General features: G+C 48.6%; 1 protein-coding gene across 4 annotated transcripts in view; it reads right to left on the minus strand.

Moving 5' to 3' along the window:
- SH3PXD2A (SH3 and PX domains 2A) overlaps positions 1 to 21,238 on the minus strand; it is a 260,492-nt gene that overhangs the window by 162,128 nt on the left and 77,126 nt on the right. For all 4 annotated transcript variants that reach the window (XM_078346419.1, XM_003734515.7, XM_035268976.3 and 1 more), the window contains exon 3: positions 5,593 to 5,668. In XM_078346419.1, the coding sequence (XP_078202545.1) occupies positions 5,593 to 5,668 (76 nt within the window). The remainder of the gene's footprint in view (positions 1 to 5,592; positions 5,669 to 21,238) is intronic.

The raw sequence follows: 21,238 nt of genomic DNA on the forward strand, positions 1-21,238 counted from the left end.
GGTCTAGTTCGTTGAGTTGTGCCAATATTAATTTCCTGGTTTTGATAACATACTGCGGTTACACAAGATGTTACCATTGCGGGGAAGTGATGTGATGGTGAAAAGTGATTTGACCTCTCCTTAAAATGGGAATCGTGCCAGCCACCCTGCAGAATAGCAGTGGAACTGGAGGGGGGGATGTAGAGTGCCCAGCATTTTTGCAACCTCTTGTGAGTCTCTCATTATTTCAAAATAAAAAGGTTTTAAAAATGCTCTTAGGAAACCAAATCGCCAAACCTGTTAGATCATAATTAAACGAAGACAGTGCTCTGAAAGCCTCGGGCTATCTTATTTATAATCATTAAAATAATAATAAGTTAATTGGTTTAACTGCAAGAAATACGTCAATTACTCTGTGCTGGTGAGTAATTACCTCGGCCACCCAGTGGAATGAGAGAACCCTTACAGGTCACCTGTGTCCCTGTGAGGTTCAAGCCACCTGCTTCACCACACAGGACACTCCTGAAACATGAGATAGTAATGACAGCCTGAGGGAGGGACTGGACCGTCTGCTCTGTCTCAGGCAGAACCTCTCAGGTCCCTCATCTGAGAGGTGTGGCGGCAGGAAGGGAGGGACAAAGACGGAGTCTAGCTGAAGCACTTGTGGCAATTCCTTCTTGCCAAGGAAAGATACACGGCCCCAGAATCACAGCTCCGCCACAGTATGGCTAAGTGATAGTGAAGAGTGATTTGACTTCTCTCTAAAATGGGGATAAAGCCACCTGCAGTGAGACCGGGGGGACGAAGGTAAGCATGGTGCTAGGACAAGGCTAGGCACACACTAGGAGCAATCAGAAGTCTTTTTTTTTTTTTTAAGACAGAGTCTCGCTCTGTCGCCCAGGTTGGAGTGCAGTGGCACGATCTTGGCGAGCAACCTCTGCCTCCCAGGTCCAAGCAATTCGCCCACCTCAGTCTCCTGAGTAGCTGGGACTACAGCTACTACAGCACCACTATGCCCGGCCAATGTTTTTCCTGGATTTTTAGAGATGGGGGTTTCACCATGTTGGCTAGGCTGGTCTGGAACTCTTGGCCTCAAGTGACCCACCCATCTTGGCCTCCCAAAGTGCTGGGATTGCAGGGGTGAGCCATCGCGCCCTACATGTCTTAACGAAGCACCCTCATCTAGCCTCATGATAGAAACATGACGGAAGCGGATAAGGGTCTTGTCAAAGGGAGGCTGCAAAGGCCAGCAAAAGAGAAGGGCGTGTCTCCCTCAGTCTCACATAATACGGGGTTTGGAGGCATAGGCTTGGAGGGGCTCCTTTCCCTTCCCTCTGCCTCTTGCCCCCACCACCACTCTTGAGGGTGTCTGGGCTCTGGAGTAACTCTCTGCCTCTTCCTGCCCGTGAAGTCACTGGGTTTCTTTCCCAGAATGCCTTGCTGGAGATTTTCCAGTCCTTCATGGGGTCCACAGCTTCTCCTAGCCCTTCCAGGACTCTGCGGACTTCATAAAGGCTAGTGGTCCTAGGCACAGAGGAGTTTCACTTCCAGGGTCCAGAAAGCAGGTTCTATCCCTGGTGAAAACCATTTGGGGGCTCTCTCATGGACAGCTCCCCTATAAACTTTTATATAGGATTTGATGGATATGACATGTGAGATCCCTGGGTCAGCAGCATACTGGCTCCCCACTCTACCACCTTGTTGGCCCTACTGACAGACCCCCAATCCTTACCCCCAACCGCAGCACCACTGCACAACCCTCCATCTGTCCCCCAAGAGCCCATGGGCACTGCCTGAGTCAGCTTCTCCAGGGATGGAGCTTCTGCCTTTGACCACAGGAGCCTGGGGCACTCACCACTTTTTAAATCTACAGGCTGACCCTGAACTCTGGCTATTACACCACCAGACATATCATAAGCCTGTGTCCTAGGTCCCAAGACTTAAGGCCCATGTGTGAGATTTTCTGCCAGGATTTGACTGACAGATGGGCAAGCATGTAACCAAGCCGTGGGTTCCTTTCTTCTCTAATTCTGCTGCTTTCTCTGTCAGCTCCACCAACCAGTCAAAATTCTATGAGTCCTCAGCCATGAGCCTGCAGCCACGTGGGCCAAAGCAAATCAGCTGTCCTAACACTTCAAGCACATTCCCCAGACCCCACACTTGGGCAGCAGAAATGCTCACCACATTCCCATCTCTGGAGATGAAATTGAGACCTTTCTGGAAATAATGGGTGCTCTCTGCTTCTACCTCTTGGGATTTCCTTGCTCTGACATTTCAGGTGAGGCAAAGGGCTGGCAAGGCTGTTCCCAAGGCTGGCTCCTAACCCTCTCTGGGTTGTGAGACTGTCAAGTTCTCTGGGGTTCTGCTGAGTCACTGCTGCTGAAGGTAAGCCTGGGGGAATCAGCAGGTGGCTTCAGACATCCTCCCTAGAGGAAGGGAAGCAGAAGCAGAGTCCCGAACTGATGTTAGTGTACAGAGCAGATGCTGTCCAGAGCCCTTGTACCAGCGGAGGCTCCTCCCATCAGTGCTGTGAGTGTGGGCTGCTGCTAGGGGTCCTAGCTGCCCCTTCTTCAGATGCATGCCCTCGGCCATCAGAGCCCTCATGCCCATGCTCCACACCCTTTGGAGGAGGAGGCAACCCACAGACATTGGATGACTGATGTGGGCGGGGAGTATAAAAGCTGTCCTCTAAGATGGGAGAGTTCTGTGGTGCCATTCATCCTCCAGAGCTCCCCGTAGGATCAGGTGGAGGCCAGACTTAGCTGAACCGACATTTCTGCTTCACTTCCTCCCCTGCCCCATCCTGCTTCCTTCCCTGCCACAAGAAATTCAAAGGAGAGTAGAACCTCAAAAGCCACGTGCAGCTGAATCCTTGCCCCAGGCTCTGCATTTAAGGAACTTGACTTAAGACAGGCAATGTTCATCACTGCCCTTCTCTGACACCCTCTCCTCCTGGGACTCCTGTGCATCAGGGCAGTGGGGGTGGATGGGGAATCCACACCCACCCAGCTTGCCCTGGCTAGGTTCTGAGTGTGTTGGGTGACTTTTTCCTTAGTCTTTTCCCTTCATGTCTGAGCTAAGGAGTCAACAGAGCATGACAGGGTTAAGGCAGTTTCTACTGAGCAGGAGGAGGGCCAGGGACAGGGCTTGGGAGCCTCAGGGTAGGATTCCAAACGGCCAGCAATGTCCAATCTGAAGTCCTGGAGACTCAGTGAGCCGAACAGAAGAGTCTCAGAGAGAATCCTGCTGGAGAAAGGCAAGGAAAAAAGCCAAGCCAGGAAAAGGAGGGCACAGGGTGGGGGCAAGTCAGCCTCATTCCTCCTGACAATATCACCTATGCACAGGTCACATCTGCATGGGGGCTGGGAGGTGTCCCCATGCTTGACTTTGGCCAGCAGATGACGGTGGTGTGGAGGTGTGGGGGCAGGTGACTTTCTTAATTAACAGCTGCCATTTATTGAGTATTTACTGTAAGATAGACATGGTGCAAAGTGTTTTGCATAAATTCTTTGAATCCTCACTGCAATCCCATAAGAGGAAAATGAAGGTCAGAGGTCCTCAGTCCCGTGGCAGCTGTTGTGTTCTTGGCTCCTGGGCAGCTGATATGAAAGGGAGCCCTGACCCAGCGGTCAGGAATGACAGTTCTGGTGTTGGCTGTACTTCCTGGGTGTGGAAACTTGAGATTGAGGATTCAATCTCTTTTGAGTAGCTGGGCTTATAGCATGTGCCACTATGCCCAGCTAATTTCTGTACTTTTAGTAGAGACGGAGTTTTGCCATGTTGGCCACGCTGCTCTTGAACTCCTGACCTCAGGTGATCTACCCTCCTCGGCCTCCCAAAGTGCTGGGATTACAGACATGAGCCATCTCAACAGGCCAAGAAGCCCATTCTTCTGGAGCAAACAGACGACCTTCGTGCCACAAGGCCAGGCTACCACGCTGTGGCCTCAGGTTGCCTCTAGGACGCATGTGCCCACAGCATCCCGGCTGGACTACCAGACCCTGGCACTGAGCTTCCAGACACTACTGGAGCACCATCTAAGGTTGTCACCAACCTGGATGCTGGACATTCCATTCAAGACCCAGTGCAAAGCCAAGCAAGGCACGCAAGTCACCCCGTATGAACTCCTAGACCAGGAATGGAGAAGCAATCCCGTGCCTCTGTGGAGAGAGGCCAGGGGCTGAGACTCCCTATGCCACCACTGACTGGTTACGGTTTTGCCCAAACTGTGGGGTTTAGTTCTTCCTTGTAGCTAAATTATCTCTAGCTGTATACTGCATAAGACTCCTGGGCCAGGAGGTGACAGGCACTCACATAGTTCGCTGCTTTTGAGGATGGAGGAACACAGGAGAAACGCCTTTCAGAAGAGCCACTCTCTCAGGGAGGTGCGCCTACATTTGTTTTAAAATCAGCAAGTACGTACTGGCTGTGGGCTGGCAGTGTGCCAGCGGTTAGCAAGATGCAGGCCCTGCTTCTTGCCAAGGTCAGACTGATCACTGTGGTCCTGAGGCTGACTGGCCTGCACAGGTCCAGGGCCAGCATGAGCCCAAAGGGGAGCCCACTGTGAAGGGAGCTCAGCTAGGGAATGGCAGGGGTTCTGGAGAGCCAGGAGATAGCGCTGCTTGGCACTGAGCAGGAGGCCTTAGCTCTGTCACTTTTATAGGCAGTTCTCTTTTTTTTTTTTTTTTTTTTGAGACAGGGTTTCCCTCTGTCACCAGGCTGGAGTACAGTTGGCTCACTGCAACTTCTGCCTCCTGGGTTCAAGTGATTCTCCTGTCTCAGCCTCCCAAGTAACTGGGACTACGACACCTAGCTAATTTTTTTGTATTTTTAGTAGAGACAGAGTTTCACCATGTTGGCCAGACTGGTCTCGAACTCCTGACATCATGATCCACCCACCTTGGCCTCCCAAAGTGCTGGGATTACAGGTATGAGCCACTGTGCCTGGCTTATGGGCAGTTCTTTAACCTGTCTGAACCCAACATCTTCACCCACTGGGGAAGATTGTAGTACACGCTTCAGTATGGCAATGTGCTTATGACAACAAAAAAGTACTCCATAGCTATAAATCTCTATACACACTTAAGACATCATCAAAATAACAGGTTATGATACACCTGAGCTTTCCTCTAAATTACATAACATAATTGAATGCCTTAAACATGCTCCAAAATGTTGTAAGCTGCCTCTGCTGTATAAGGCAATGTGAGGACCAAAGGAGATGAGGCCAGGGAGAGTGCTCAGTATATCTGTGATTAGAATGGGAGTCGGTACAAAGAGCTCAGCCTGCGGCTCTGCATCTGCTCACAGGAGAACTTGGTCTCTCTATGCTTTTTGTGAAAAGGAAACCAATGTCCAGGAGTCTGAGAAACTCCTAGGAAGCTATAGGCTAAGAGCCAGCAGAGACCATCTTACAATGGTGGGAGAAGCCATTTGGAGGATGGAGGCTTTCACAATCCAGAGCTTCCAAATCCTCTGGGGGAATTGTTCATATGCAGATTCCCATGCATGCCCGCCCCGAATTTGCTGCCTCGTAGCCTCTTCTCCCACTAAGGGAAGGATCAATCCTTCCTCACTTATCCCCATCCCTGCGTGGAGCCACCCAATGCTTACCTGGGAGGAAGGGGATGATCCTTTGCTTGGGGTCCTTCTGGCCACCTTCAATGGGAAACTTATCCAAAAGCTGCATCTGAGAAGCCAGACAGACAGAGGGACAGGATTCAGAAGACCAGAACGTTCCTCATCATCCCTTTCCCACTCCACTCCACTGCTCCAGGGCCCCACTGTCCTCACACGGATGAGTGACGCCTGAGATCCCTCATTTCACAGATGATTAACAAACCATATGGGGCATGAGAGGGAGGAAGCCAAAGCTCTCTCTGCATCAAAGAGGGCAACTGACCAATCTCAGGAAGCGGGTAGGAGTGCAAGGGGATGGTCAGGAGATGACCCAAGGAAGGCTGGAGTGGGGACCAGAGGCTTTCAGGCCAGGCTGCCCATAGAGTTTCCAGAGGCTCCTCTGGGCCCAGTTTCTTTCCTACTTCATCTGTGGTGTGAATCCTTCAGCCACTGGCCATCCCAAACCCTCTTGGACCAGGATGGGGGAAGGCCCCACCTGATACTTTAGACAGACCACCCACCTTCCAGAACTGCACTGTGGAAACCAGACCCAGCTGTTATTTTAATTGCAAAACCAAATCCATCCCATTGCCCTCGCTGCCGGAAGACCACTCCTCCACTTCCTACCTTCCCACCCTGAGATCGCTGCTGTTTTTCCAGGGACAGACCCGCTGGAAGAGTTTCCAGGGTTCTGGAGAAACAACTGTTTTTTCTTTGCTATTCTGGGCTGAAATTCTATGTAAACTGGAAAAACGCACAGGACACAGGATGGATGAAGCCAGGGCCCCTTTGTGTGTGGCTGATCTTTTGTCCAAGGCACAGGCAGAAGGGGAATCATGATCTAGTCCTGTTGCCCCAGCCGTGTGACCTCAGGCAAGACATGGAGCCTCTCAAGGTTGGGCCTCAGGCCCTTCCTTGGTAGAATGAAAAGGATCAATCACATGATCTTTGAAGTCCAATCAGTCCTTCAAATATATATAGAGCATGCACCTTACAGCACGGAGCACTAAGGAAAGGGCAGGGCATGGTGGCGCGTGCTTGTAATCCCAGCTACTCAGGAGGCTGAGGCAGGAGAATTGCCTGAACCCAGGAGGCGGAGGTTGCGGTGAGCCGAGATCGCGCCATTGCACTCCAGCCTGGGTAACAAGAACAAAACTCTGTCTCAAAAAAAAAAAAAAAAAAAGAAAACAGACAAAATCCCTGCCCTCTGGGAGTTTACACTCTAGTGGAGAAAGACAAACAGTAAACAAATGAATACGTCATGTGCAAGGGAAGATCAGATCAGTGCTGCAGAGGAAAATCAAGTAGGATAAGGTGCTAGAACAGAACACAGGTTGTCATTTTATATAGGGCGACAAGGAAGGCCTGACTCTGAGCTAGCAATTCTGCAGAGACCTGCAGGGGGCGAGAAGCAAGCTACACTGGAGAGGGAGAACCTTTCAGGCAGGGAAGCAGGACATGCAAAGAACCGGACAAGGGCAATGTGGCCGGAGCAGCAAGAGCCAGGAGCAGAGGAACAGCCAATGAGATCTGAGAGGCAGGATGGGCCAGGGCATGGAGGGCCCAGTGAGGCTGTGGTGAAGACTCGGGGCTCATCGTGAGGGAAGGGGAAGTCCTGGAGGGTTCTGTGCAGAGAGAGATGATCTGCTTCACACTTAGAAAAGATGGCTCTAGCTATGGTATAGGGAATGGACCACAGAGTGGAAGCAGGGAGACCAGTTAAGATCCTACTGAAGGCAACTTGGACCAAGGTATCAGCATTGGAGGTGGTGAAAGTCTGTTTAGTGTTGCTATAAAGGAATACCCAAGGCCAGGTAATTTATCAAAAAAAGAAGCTTATTTAGCTTGGCTCACACAATTCTACTGGGCATGTGGTGAAGCCTCAGGCTGCCTCCACTCACCACAGAAGGTGAAGGGGAGCTGGCATGTGCAGAGATCACAGGGCAAGACAGGAAGCAGAGGGCAAGGGGGAGGTGCCAGGCTCTTTTTAACAACCAGCTCTCCTGGGACTCACTCATTACTAGGAGGACAGCACCAACTATTCATGAGGGATCAGCCCCAGTGACCCAAACACCTCCCATTAGGCCCACCTCCAACACTAGGTATTAAATTTCAATATGAGGTTTGCGGGGAACAAATATCCAAGCTATAGCATGGTCCTAGGCTAGACTCTGCGTGTGTGTGTGTGTGTGTGTGTATTTCCATCCATCCATCCCTTCATCCACCATCCAGCTCTAATATACAATTTTAGAACTGTCTTTTGCATAATAATTACCCAACATACCCAGACTATTTAGATCCCATATAATGAAGGGCAGGTCACTAGTGATTCCCTTCAAAACAAGACAGAGACTGCAGCATGATTAACTTTCACTTTCCTGAATACAGATGGATATTTAGCAAAAGCTGGCTCATGAATTTTTCTTTTTTTTTGTTTTTTCGAGACAGAGTCTTGCTCTGTCACCCAGGCTGGAGTGCAGTGGCATGACCTCAGCTCACTGCAACCTCTGCCTCCCAGGATCAAGCGATTCTCATAGCTGAGATTACAAGTGTGCACCACCACGCCTGGCTGACACTTGTATTTTTAGTAGAGATGGAATTTCACCATGTTGGCCAGTCTGGTCTCGAACTCCTTGCCTCAAGTGATCCACCTGCCTCAGCCTCCCAAAGTGCTGGGATTACAGGTGTGAGCCACTGCGCCTGGCCACTTGAGTTCTCAATGTTGAAGTCAAAATCTCAAACATTTAATAATTACCTGCCATGTGTAAAAACAGCAACTGGGCCATAACACTATAAATAGGACTTTTTTTTCCCTACACCTTCTTGTTCAGCAAAGGATTTTTTAAAGTTAATTCATTTTCACATAAATTCTACACAGATTAGGATTCCTGTTTTCTCCTTTTCCCATTTTCCTCACCCATATTGCTTTTGTCAATTTCATTTTTATATTATATTATGACATAAGTAATTCATGTTCACTAAGGGAAAAAACTAAAAGTTCCAGAAGCAGTGGCTGGTCAAAAAGACAATAAGAATCACTCATAATCTCTCCCCTGACATTAATATTTTGGGATATCTATCCTTGCTGGGCATTCTCCCATGCATGCAAATAAAATGAACCCACCAATACTTTTACACTATATAATGAACATTTTCCATGTCAATGAATACTTTCACGTCAGCATTCTTTTTTCTCGACAGACCGGTCTCACTCTGTTGCCCAGGCTGGAGTACAGTGTGTAATCATAGCTTGCTGCAGCCTTAAACTCCTGGGCTCAAGTGATCCTCCCACTTCAGCCTCTGGTATAATTAGGACTAGGTGTGTGCCACAATGCCCAGCTAGTGTAAAAAATTATTTTGTAGGGATGGGATTTCACTGTGAGGCTATTCTCAAGATCCTGGCTTCAAGCCATCCTCCTACCTTGGCCTCCCAAAACACTGAGATTACAGGTGTGAACCACTGTGTCCAGTCAGCATTCTTAATCGAGACACAGAATTTCAGTGTCTGGATGAGCCATAATGTATTTAGCCACTCCCTACTGTTGGAGATTTAGGTTGTTTCTGACGTTTCACTACTATATATAGCACTATAGTGAATACCCTTGTTCACGCGTCTGTGCACATTTCCTTAATACCAATGTATTCCTTTTTACTTTTTATCTTGTATTCTATGCATGTGTATAAGTACCTTAAATCTTTTCCATAAGAAGAATGAGAATTCATAAATGGATAACTAACATGTTATTGGGGCCTCTGAGAAATGCTCCATAGGTTTCTGATGAAGAGGTACTGAGATGGTGGGCCCAGCAACATGGGCCCAGGTACGGAATGATTTGTTCTTATCTCAACCACCTGTCTCCCAAAACAAGGTGACCAGCTGTGCCACACAAGTGGTGGTACCTGACCCAAGTTGCTGTATCTTTCCGGGGCTTGAAGGAGTTAGGCTACAAAAACTTTTCATTTTCTTCTCCCAGCTCTGACATGCCTATGTTCTGACTCCTCCATCTCTTTCAGACCTAAGAGCCTGCAATTCTCAGTCACAGTGCAGAGGGAATGTGGTGCCGTGAGGAGTGGGCGGAGGCGGGCAGGCCTCGTGCACTCATTCCTTTCCTCCAGGAACAGTTACTGTATGCCTTCTCCACGTCAGGCTCTGCCTTAGGTGCTAGAGATAAGTTAAACTGTAGCCTCGCAGCTGGGTGTGGTAGCTCATACCTGTAATCCCAGCACTTTGGAAGGACAAGGCTGGAGGATTGCTTGAGGCCAGGAGTTTGCAGACCAGCCTGCGAAACCCCATCTCTACTAAAAAAATAGAAAAATTAGCTGGGCTTGGTGGTGCATATCTGTAGTCCCAGCTGAGGCAGGAGAGTCGCTTCAACCTGAGAGGTGGAGGCTGCAGTGAGCCAAGATCGCACGACTCGCTCCTGACGGAGCAAGACTTCGTCAAAACAACACCACACACACACTGCACACACATACACATATCCCCTGCAGTCTGCGCGCGCACACACACACACACACACACACACGCAGCCTCCACATGAAGAGGCTCAGGAGCTAGCTCTAGAGCCGGGCTTCACAACCTTCCACATGCATCCACGGCTCTTGGCAGGTTCTGATTCATCCGGTCTGGGTGGGACCTCAGGTGCTGAGCCCAGCCACACCTGTCACCTAATCCTACCACCAGGCTAAGCCAGCAGAGTCCTGGGGCTGCTGTCCCTGTCAGTCATCTCTCACCCTCATGGACCACTGGCCACGTAAAACGGAAGCACAGCTAATTAGCTGCTAGGGACGGGACACCTTTTCTGCCCGCAAGACAACTTGGAACAAAAGCAAATCTCCAGGCTCAGACTCAAGAGCAAGCCAAATAACCGCGGTCCAGCCAAGTTCACTCCGTGTGGCGCTTGCAGCCGGTGCAGCTGCCCAGTTCAACATCTCGGCCTCAATTCGGCAGAGTGGCGGGCGGTGAGAGACAGTGCAAATGTCACCGTCCCAGGGGGCCGGGCAGCCTGCGAAGCGGGCTCTGTAACCTGGTCAGTACCCAACTTGCAGGGCTGGTTTCCACAGATACAACAATCGGGGCTGAGCCGGGGCTGTCTCCAGAACCGGCTACCCCGCCCTCTGGGAGGAGGAAGCCCGGGCGCGGGGGCGGTGAGGCAGGAAGGCCCCGCCCAGCGGACAGTCCTGCTGGGCCACCTTTGCAGGCAGGAAGTGGATTCTCCCGTCACTCCCGCACGGGCCTGACTCGGGCTGGAGGAAAAGCAGGGCCCATCGCCAGGGTCCTGGCTGGAGTGAGAGGCGTTTGGCTAATGGAGCCCCTCGCAACCACATCAGAACCTCGCCGTGTGTGGAGGAGGCCAGGCTGTTTATCTGAAGGGTGGATCGTGTGAGAGATAGGAGACAGCTGGACTCCACGCGCTGGCTACAGCCAGAGAAAGCTGATTCGGCAGCTCTCCCTGGGCAGGGTTCCGCAGCAATCCACGCTGGGGAGAAGCGAGGGCGGGCAGGCCTAGCTGGGGCACATCTGTAACCCAAGAGGCCGGCTCCGCGCCCCTCCCAGAGGGTGGAGCTCCCAGCGACTCCAGCTTTCGGGCCTCAATCCTCAAACTTTCATCCATTGTGCCCATTTCTATCTAGCTCAAGAACAAAGAGTGCATTACTACAAAAAGCTGGTGGCTTTCCTGTTCCAGAAATTCCCCTTAAAAAGAGACAGGGACGGCCAGGCGTGGTGGTTCACGCCTCTAATCCCGGCACTTTGGGAGGCCAAGGCGGGCGGATCACCTGAGGTCAGGGGTTCAAGACCAGCCTGACCACAGGGCGAAACCCGTCTCTACTAAATACAAATTAGCTGGGCGTGGTGGCGGGCGCCTGTAATCCCAGCTACTGGGGAGGCTGAGGCAGGAGAATCACTTGAGCCTGGGAGGCGGAGGTTACAGTGAGCCGAGATCTCCCCCACTGCACTCCAGCCTGTGCGATAAGAGCGAAACTCTCTCTTAAAAAAAAAAAGGAAGAAAAAAAATAAGGTGAGACCACCCAGTCTCTGTGTGGACCACGCGAGATCACGGGAAACCTCAGAATTCATTTGTTCATTCCACTTAGCTGAGGACTGAGCAGTCCCTGTGTTATGTGACGGGGACACACTGGCAAGCACCACAGAAAAAGAGAGGGACAATAATAAGTGTGGTTTTTCTTAAAGTGTGCACCCCTTGTGGCTTGAAATGTACTTCCCTTATCCCTGCTGTTCTTTGATGGATTTACAAGTGGTACCTCCTACAGGAAGCCTTCTTTGGCCATCCCAGCCAGAGGTCATGCCTCCTTTCTTTGAATTCTCACAGCACTTCCGGTTTGTATTCACTATTTCAGCACTTCACACCGTGTTTTGTGATTTACACATCGACACAAGTGCATCTCACTGCCCAAGAGCAAGCACCCTTTGCCCTTGAATGTTCTTGGCACCCCTGTCGAGCCAATCTGACATGAAGATGGAAAAACAACAGATTTAGGAGGGACTTGGACTGCACCTTTAAAATAGTTATTAGCAAATCATTTTTTTAAGAGGAAGAAAACTTCAGCAGAATTCTGTTCAAATTAAATCTAACATCAAACCTCAATAAATAATATTTGGGTATAGATACACTATCATTTCAGAACAATTTGCTGAAAAGACTGTCCTTTTCCCATTGAATTACATTAACTCCTATGTCAAAATTCAACTATATATGTGTGGGTATGTTTCTGGACTCTCTGTGCTGTCCCATTGATATAACTGTATATGTATCTATGTCTGTGTCTATCTACCTGTCACCAATACCATCCTTTTTTGACTACTGTAGATTTTTAGTAAGTCTTTAAATCAAACTTTTTCATCTTTTTCAAAATTATTTTGGTCATTCTAGATCCTATGCATCTTCAAACACATTCCAGAATAAATTGGTTAATTTCTGTAACATCAAAATCCTTCCTGAGGATTTTTAAATTAGGGTTGCACTGCACCTATATATACATTTAGCAAGAGTAGCTATCTTAACAATATTAAAAATTCCAGTCTATGAACATGGTAAATCTTTCCATGTATTTAGATTTTCTTTCAATTCATTCAGCTTTCAGTGTAAAGCTCTTGCACATCATTCATTAAATTCATTACTAAGTGTTTTTATATTCATGGTGTTTTAATTTCATTTTCTAATTGTTTGGTGCTAGTGTATAGAAATATAATTTATTTTTATATGTTGACCTTGTATCCTGCAACTTTGTTAAAATTACTTAATAAAATTAATTAAAATTAATTCTCGGCTGGGCGTGGTGGCTCACACCTATAATCCCAGCACTTTGGGAGGCCGAGGCGGGTAGATCACGAGGTCAAGAGATCGAGACCATCCTGGTCAACATGGTGAAACCCCATCTCTACTAAAAATACAAAAATTAGCTGGGCATGGTGGTGTGCGCCTGTAGTCCCAGCTACTAGGGAGGCTGAGGCAGGAGAATTGCTTGAACCCAGAAGGCGGAGGTTGAGGTGAGCCGAGATCGTGCCATTGCACTCCAGTCTGGGTAACAACAGTGAAACTCCATCTCAAAAATATAAAAATAAAAATAAATAAAATTAATTTTCTCTTTTTTGTGTGTTTTGGAGATTCCTTAGAATTTTCCACATAGACAATCATGTTACCAATAAAAGAGAGTTTTACTTCTTCCTTTTTTCAATCTGCATGCCTTTTTCTTTTCTTGCCTTATTTCACTGGCTAGATTGTCCAGCACAATTTTGAATAAGAAAAGTAAGAGAGAAAATTCGTGCCTTATTCCATCTCAGGAGGAAAGCATTTGATCTTTCACCAGTGAGTATGATGATAGTGATAGGTTTTTTGTATATGCTCAGGTGAAGAAGTTTTCCTTAGATTTATAGTTTGCTGAGATTTAAAAAATCAAAAATGCGTGCTGAATTTTGTCAGATGCTTTATTGAAACTACTTGCTATGGTTTGGATATGACTGGTTTGTCCTAACCAAAATGCATTTTGAAATTTGATCCCCAATGTGGCATGTTGGGAGGTGGGGCCTAGTGGGAGGTGTTTCAGTCATGGGTAAGATCCCTCATGAATGGCTTGGTGCCAGTCTCGTGGTAGTGATTGAGTTCTCACTCTGTAGAGACTGCAATAGTTCTCTTAGGAATGAATTAAGTGAATTAGTTCCTGTAAGAATGGATTGTTATAAAGCCAGGACACATCTTAGGTTTTGCCTCTTCTTTTTTTTTTTGAGATAGAGTCTCACTCTGTTGCCCAGGCTGGAGTGCAGTGGTGCGATCTTGGCTCAGTGCAACCTCTGCCTGCCAGGTTCAAGCGATTCTCCTGCCTCAGCCTCCAGAGTAGCAGGACTACAGGTGCATGCCACCATGCCTGGCTAATTTTTTGTATTTTTAGTAGAGATGGAGTTTCACCACGCTGGCCAGGCTGGTCTCAAACTCCTGACCTCGTGATCTGCCAGCCTGTGCCTCCCAAAGTGCATAAGCCACTGTGCTCAGCCAGGTTTTGCCTCTTCTAACGTATCCAGTCCCCTTTGACCTTCATTGCCATATTGTGACATGGCATGAAAGCACTCACCAGAAGCCAGGACCATGCCCTTGAACTTCTTAGTCTACAGAATTGTGAGCTAAATAAACGTCTTTTCTTTATGAATTACCCAGTCTCAGAATAAATTGGTTAATTTCTACATAGACAATCATGTTACCAATAAAATATATAGTTTTACTTCTTCCTTTTTCCAGTCTCAGGTATTGTGTTATAACAACAAAAAATGGTCTAAGACAAAGACACTGTTGATACAATTCCCCCCCCTCACCCCCGTCTATTCTGTTAATGTGGTGAACTACACTGATTCCTTTTGAATATTGAACCAAGTTGCAGTTTTTGAGATAAACTCGACTTGGTTATGATGGGCTTTCCTTTCTAGATACTGCTAGATTTGACTTGCTAATATTTTGTTGAAGAATTTTTCAGTAGGGCGCAGTGGTTCATGCCTGTAATCCCAGCACTTTGGGAAGCTATAGCAGGTGGATCACTTGAGTTAAGGTGTTCAAGACCAGCTTGGTCAACACAGTTGAACCCCGTCTCTATTAAAAATACAGAAATCAGCTGGGTGAGCCAGGTGTGGTGGCAAGGGCCTGTAGCCCCAGCTACTCAGGAGGCTGAGACAGGAGGGCTGCTTGAGATCAGGGTTCGAGGTTATAGGAAGCCATGACTGCACCACCTGCACTCCAGCTTGGGCAACAGAGACAAGGGCAACCTTATCCCAAAAACAAAAACAAAAACCTTGTCTCAAAAAAACAAAAACAAATCAGCAAACAAGAATTGGAGTAAATTTTTTTTAAACTGAAAACGTTTATTAACAAAAAACAATGGAACAAAACAAGGACACTACCCACTATCACTACTTCTATCCATTATTGTACTAACGATCCTTGCCAAGGAATTCACACACACACACGTGCGCGCGCGCACACAGACACACACACACGGTGGGGGGAGGAGAGGCATAAAGACAGATGGAAGAAATAAAACTGTCAGCATTCACAACCAATATGAAGTTCCACACAAAATCAAAAAGAATCCCCAGGAGCTGTACACCTTTGGACCTTGAAGGATTCTCATACCCTCTTTAAAAAGAAATTAACCTGTAGAAGGTATAAGACATGAGGGCTTGAAAGAGAAAACAGAATGAGAAAGCTCTGGAGAAGGATAGCATGATGGCCACACAGCAATGTGAATCTACTTAATGCTACTGAAATGTACACTTAAAAATTTTAAATGATAAATCTTAAGTTTTGTATATTTTACCACAATAAAAAAAAATACAGAAATAAAAAGAGGAAAAAGAGGCTGAGTGTGGTGGTTCACACCTGTAAACCCAGCACTTCCAGAGGCTTACGCGGTAGGATCGCTTGAGTCCAGGAGTTTGAGACCAACCAGCTTGGGTAACATAGTGAGACCTTGTCTGTACAAAAAACAAAAAAATTAGCCAGGTGTGGTGGCACACACCTGTAGTCCCAGCTACTTGGGAGGCTAAGGTGGGAGGATTGCTTGAACCCAGGAGGCTGAGAATACAGTAAGTCATGATTGTACCACTGCACCCCAGCTTGGGCAACAGAGAGAGAACTTGTCTTTAAAAAACAAAACAACACCCCTTCCCTCCCCCACAAAAAAAAAAAAAAAGAAAGAAAGAAAAAGGAAAAGAGAGAGAGAATGAGAACCTAAGATCTGCAGGTGGGCCAAGTGTAGTGACTCATGCCTGTGGTCCCAGCACTTTGGGAGGCTCAGATGGAAGGATTACTTGATCCCAGGAGTTTGGGAGCAGCCTGGGCAACACAGTGAGACCCTGTCTCTAAAGAATAATAATTTGAGGTTGTAGTGAGCTGAGATTGCACCACTGCACTCCAGCCTGGCGCCTGCTGAGAGAGTAAGACTCTGTCTCGATAATAATAATAATAATAATAATTTTGGAAATTATCTGGGCACAGTGCCTATAGTCCTAGTTATCAGGAGGCCAAGATGGAAATATTGCTTGAGCCCAGGAGTTCCAGGCTACAGTGAGCTATGATCATACTACTGCACTCCAGCCTGGGTGACAGAGCAAGACCCTGTCTCAAGGAAAAAAGAAAGACTCTCAGGTTTTACAGTATGGACTGCTAGGAGAGCAAGGACAAGGTCCAGGGAGGACAGAGGTACCAGGTGGGGTGGAGCTTGGACCAGGAGGGAGCTGAGGCCAACACTAGCCTCTCCCCAAGAAGTATACATGGAACTTCTCTCCCACTCCTTGTCACCCTAGGAGCAGCCATGCACAGGGCACCGAGCAGAGCAAGTGAGTCTGGAGCCCAGGCTCTAAAAACCACACTGGCTGACCGAGTGACCCTTTCCAAGCCTCTGATCCTGTCTATGCAATGGGGTTATAAGATGTAACTCACAGGGTGTAGGAGATCGGTCAGGGTGGTAGAAAAAATTATAATGATGCAAATCTTCTTGGAAGACTGGAAGATTTGGCAAAAACTTTGGAAAAGGGGTTATGGCTGAGGCAGCCTAATCCTCTTACCTTGAGCTAATAGCAAAGAACAGATAAGAAGGGAATGTAGAGGAGCTTATCTAAATAGCTTGTTGTCCTAAGACCTTTGATCATCCCTGGGCAGATCTGCTCTCTACTCCAGTGGGCAATGTTAATTACCCACTAATGGTGTTTACTTGAGACCTTTGTCATTAAATCTGTACTAAATAAATGTGGAGCCTCTCCAGCTGATCAGGATGGCACAGGGACACTCTTCGGAGGAGCCAAAGCGGTGCTAGCTCCCTGGCTGTGCCCTCTCAGGCAAAAACCTGTGTAAGTGTAATTTTTCATGTGTCGCTCAGCCAGTCTACCGGCCAGACTCGACAACAGGGAAGATGGGAGAACAATACACTGTCATGTATGTGTTCCATAAACAGAAAAGAAGACATGGCCATGATGCAGCGTGGCATTTGCTCAGAAAGTTCCCAGGACAGGGCCAGGTTGAAGATGGGTGGACAAGAGGGCCTGCAGGTGCTCCTGTCAAAATCACTACAGCACTTCATGGAGCAGACCTGGCACCCCAGGTGGGCCTGAAGGAACCCCCAGGGAGAGACAGAGGAGGCAGAGAGGACCTGCCCACCCTGGGATGCATTTTACTGGGACATGGCCCATGCCTCACTAGACACACAGTGACAGAACACACCCCAACTTTGAGAGGGAGCCCACTCCAGGTTCTTCAGTTCCCTAACAAGTCAGAGAATTCTTTGACCTGGAAAACATGCAAGCCTTCAACACTTCATATCCCTTCCCAACCAGGCCTTTACCACATCAGCGGGATCCAGGAGTGTCAGTCATGGTCCGTGATCTGAGTGGGAGCAGGGACGCCTGCACGGGCACAAGGGACTTACCTAGCAGCATTAGGTGGGTGTCAACGGGCTGAGTGGTATGACAAGCCATGCGATGGGAGTTTAGGAAGGGGCAAGATCCATGAGGGTGCAGTGAGCAAAGGGATGTCTCAGAAGAGCCATCAGAGCCAGGCCTTGAATAAAGGACAGAGGGGAAACAGGAAGAAGGCCTTCCAGAGGGAGGAATGGCAGGGTCTCATGCTCAGCAGGGGGCCTGTCAGGGTTGCTACTGGAAGCAGTGGGATGGGAGTGATTGCCTTGCTCATGGATTCCATGAAATGCTGCCATGTGTCAGAGAAAGTGCTGGGATCCAGGGTGGAGGTCCCTGATCATTTATTCCAGTGACTTGACGATGACCACAGAGCTGGCTGAGGGCAGATGCCTGATGTGCCACTCTCAGGGGTAATTAGAGCGCCCTAAAGCATCACCAGCTGTGTGACAAGATGGAGAAGTCATATCCAGAACTCAGCTCAAGGATGGCACTGCATGTGGCTGGCGTCTCTGGAGTGAGGACTGGCAGGTGTGATGCCTCAGATGCCCGCTCAATGACACACGCTCACTAAGCTGCTGTTGATAGTGTCTGGGTTGGAGAAAGCAGAGCCATTTCCATCCCTGGGCTCTCAAGATGCATCTGTTTCTTTGCCTTTTTTAGCTTCTAGAGGCTGCCTATACTATTTGGCTCATGGCCCCTTTCTCTGTGTTCAAATCTTAAGTGTATAGGCCGGACACCATGGCTCATACCTGTACTCCCAGCCCTTTGGCAGACCAAGGCAGAAGGATCGCTTGATGCCAGGGGCTTCAGACCAGCCTGGGCAACATGGTAAGACTTCACCTCTCCAAGACATGTAGAAATTAGCTGGGCTTGATGCTGTGCACCTGTGGTCTCAACTACTTGGGAGGCTGAGGATGGAGGATCAATTGAGCCCAGGAGGTTAAGGCTGCAGTGATCCATGATCGTGCCACTGAACTCTAGCCTGAGTGACAGAGCTAGACCCTGTCTCAAAAAAAAGTGTATTGTGTATATGCATGTGTGTGTGTTTGTGTGTGTGTGTGTGTGTGTGTGTGTTTCTAATTGTATTTAGTTTGCTAGGGCCAGTCTAACAAAGTTCCACAAACTAGGTGTCTTAACAGAATTTGATTGTCTCACAGTCCTGGAGGCTAGAAGTCCGATATCCAGGTGTGGGCAGATTGGTTCCTTCTGAGGGCTGTGAGGGAGGGTCTGTGCCATGCCTGTCCCCTTGCTTCAGGGATAGAAGTCATCTATGGCATTCCTTGGTTTGTAAAAGCATCACCTTGATCTCTGCCTTCGTCTCCGCAGGATGACCTCCCTGTGTCTGCGTCTAAATTTTCCCTTTTCATAGGGACATCGTCATGTTAGATTAGGGAGCCACCCTACTCCCGATGATCTCAACTAATTACATCCTGATGACCCTACTATGCCCAAATAAGGTCACATTCTGAGGTACCAGAAGCTAGGGCTGCAATATACGAATTCTGGGAGGAACACATAAAAACTTCAACCTATACCATTAACATACATTAAAGCAAAACATAACCATTAAAAGAGAAATATCTGCCCGTATACTATGAAGGGTCTCCTCCTAAATGACAGTGGTGCTTGCATAACATTTTAGAAAATGCAAAGAAGAAAAATGAATGATGCATTGCTAGCAGCTCTGCATTCAAATCAGTTTCCTCATCTGTGAAATGAGGACAGGGACAGAACCTGACCGGTCGAGTGGGTGAGAGGATGAAATCAGATAATGTGCATAAAGTGCTTGGCAGAGAACCTGGCACTGAGTTAAGTGCTCAGTATACACCAGCTATTCTTATCACTGCTGTCACCATCACTCGTGTTATGACACAAGGTTGCATCCCTCATGCCAGGGAAAGTGCTTAGGAAACTACAACCTGAGGTCAGGGAGGCGGCAGGGAGACTGTGAGAGGGGCAGATGGGTCTGGGAGGCGTCTTGGCCCAGCCCAACTTGGCTCTGGGCATCTTGAGACCCCAGGGGAGCTGCCCAGCTGGTGTGCGTGGGTCAGGGTTGGGAAGGAGGCCTCTGGCTTTCCCAGCAGCTCATTCTGTGCGTGGGGGCTGGCCAGGATGTGACATCTCACATGCTGGGCAGATAGCCCGACACAAGGGCTATCTGCAGCAAGTGTATGGGGTGAATTAAGCAAAGATGTGCCAGAGGATGCAATGCAATCCCAGGGGAAATCCTCAAGCCATAGAAAGCCTCTCTCTGATGCCCAAAAGATGCCCAAGTAGGCTGGCTACCCAGGCCTGTCCCCAAACCTACCCCAGTGGGCTCATTCCATGCACCCCCATGCTGATCCATGGCCTTTGTGCAGGAGAAAGAGCACTAGGTTGGAGTCAACAGAGGAGGATTCCAGTTCTGGTCTTCAAGAAATTGCTGGGCAACCAGGGCAAGTGGCTTGGCCTCTCTGGGCAACCACAGCCTCATCTGTGAAATGCTGGACCTGCCTGTCTCCATAGGTGTTATGAGGATCCAAAGCGAAGATGCAACAAGTGCTGCCAAATGCCAGGAGTCATTATTCCCACTTAATTTCTCTGAGCCTCAGTCTACTCATCTGTAAAATGGGGCCAAGCCTGTTTTTCCCCTCCCTGGAGGCTGAGATTGAAAAGGGAAAATGAATATGTAAAGTGCTTTAGCACAGGCCAGGCACAGAGGAAACCCCCGGAAGGAGGCACCTCTCTCAGCGCTGTTTTACCGTGATTAGTGCTCCAGTTAGTAGTGGAATGCTGGAGGGCTGAAGTCAGAACTCCAGATTATTCTTTCCCAGCTACATGTGGTCAAGTCACTTAACCTCTCTGTGACCCCATTTTCTCATCTGTGAAGTGGGAGTAGAAACAGCGCCCCATGGCACCGTGCGGATGAAATTTGAGGTGTGGATGAAGTGAGAATACAGGTGAGCAGGTGTGCTTGTCTTACTGTGAGTGCCAGATGAACGGGGTCACCAGTTTTAAGGTAAAGGGACTCCAGTGGTGTTTCCCTGATCTCTGATGCCCTCCTCAGCCCTTTCTGCTTTCAGGGAGCTGCTCAGGGCCGTCTGCCAGGCCCATCTAACCCTCAGTGCCAATGGATGTAAGGCCTTCTGGGTTTTTCACCTATAATTTCACACCCTTTCTCGTCCTAAGGCTGTTGAGCTTTGTCCCAACACAGATTGCTCAGGTGACTTCAGGTCCCCTTGGCCAGGAGGGAAGGGCGTGAGGCCAGGGCAGCAGAGCACCTGGTGAGCTAGTGATAAAAGGAGTCAGATCAGAGATTCTGCATGTGGCCAGCTCTGAGCCCGGCTGCTGCTGGCAGAAGGACTAGTGTCTCCCCAGGAGTCACAGAACCTGAGTCATGGCTTCTTACTAAGTTTTTTTTTTTTCTTTTGAGACAGAGTCTTGCTCTGTCACCCAGGCTGGAGTGTAGTGGCACCATCCCGGCTCACTGCAACCTCTGCCTCCCAGGTTCAAGCAATTCTCCTGACTCAGCCTTCTGAGTAGCTGGGATTACAGGTACCTCGCCCAGCTAAGTTTTGTATTTTAGAAGAGATGGGGTTTCGTCACGTTGGCCAGGCTAGTCTTGAACTCCTTACCTCAAGCGACCCACCCAACTCAACCTCCTAAAGTTCTGGGATTACAGGTGTGAGCCACCATGACTGGCGGCTTCTTACTATGGACGGGAGTTACACACCAGCCTCCTCC

Source organism: Callithrix jacchus, chromosome 12 (assembly GCF_049354715.1).
Source record: "Callithrix jacchus isolate 240 chromosome 12, calJac240_pri, whole genome shotgun sequence".
NCBI lineage: Eukaryota > Metazoa > Chordata > Mammalia > Primates > Cebidae > Callithrix > Callithrix jacchus.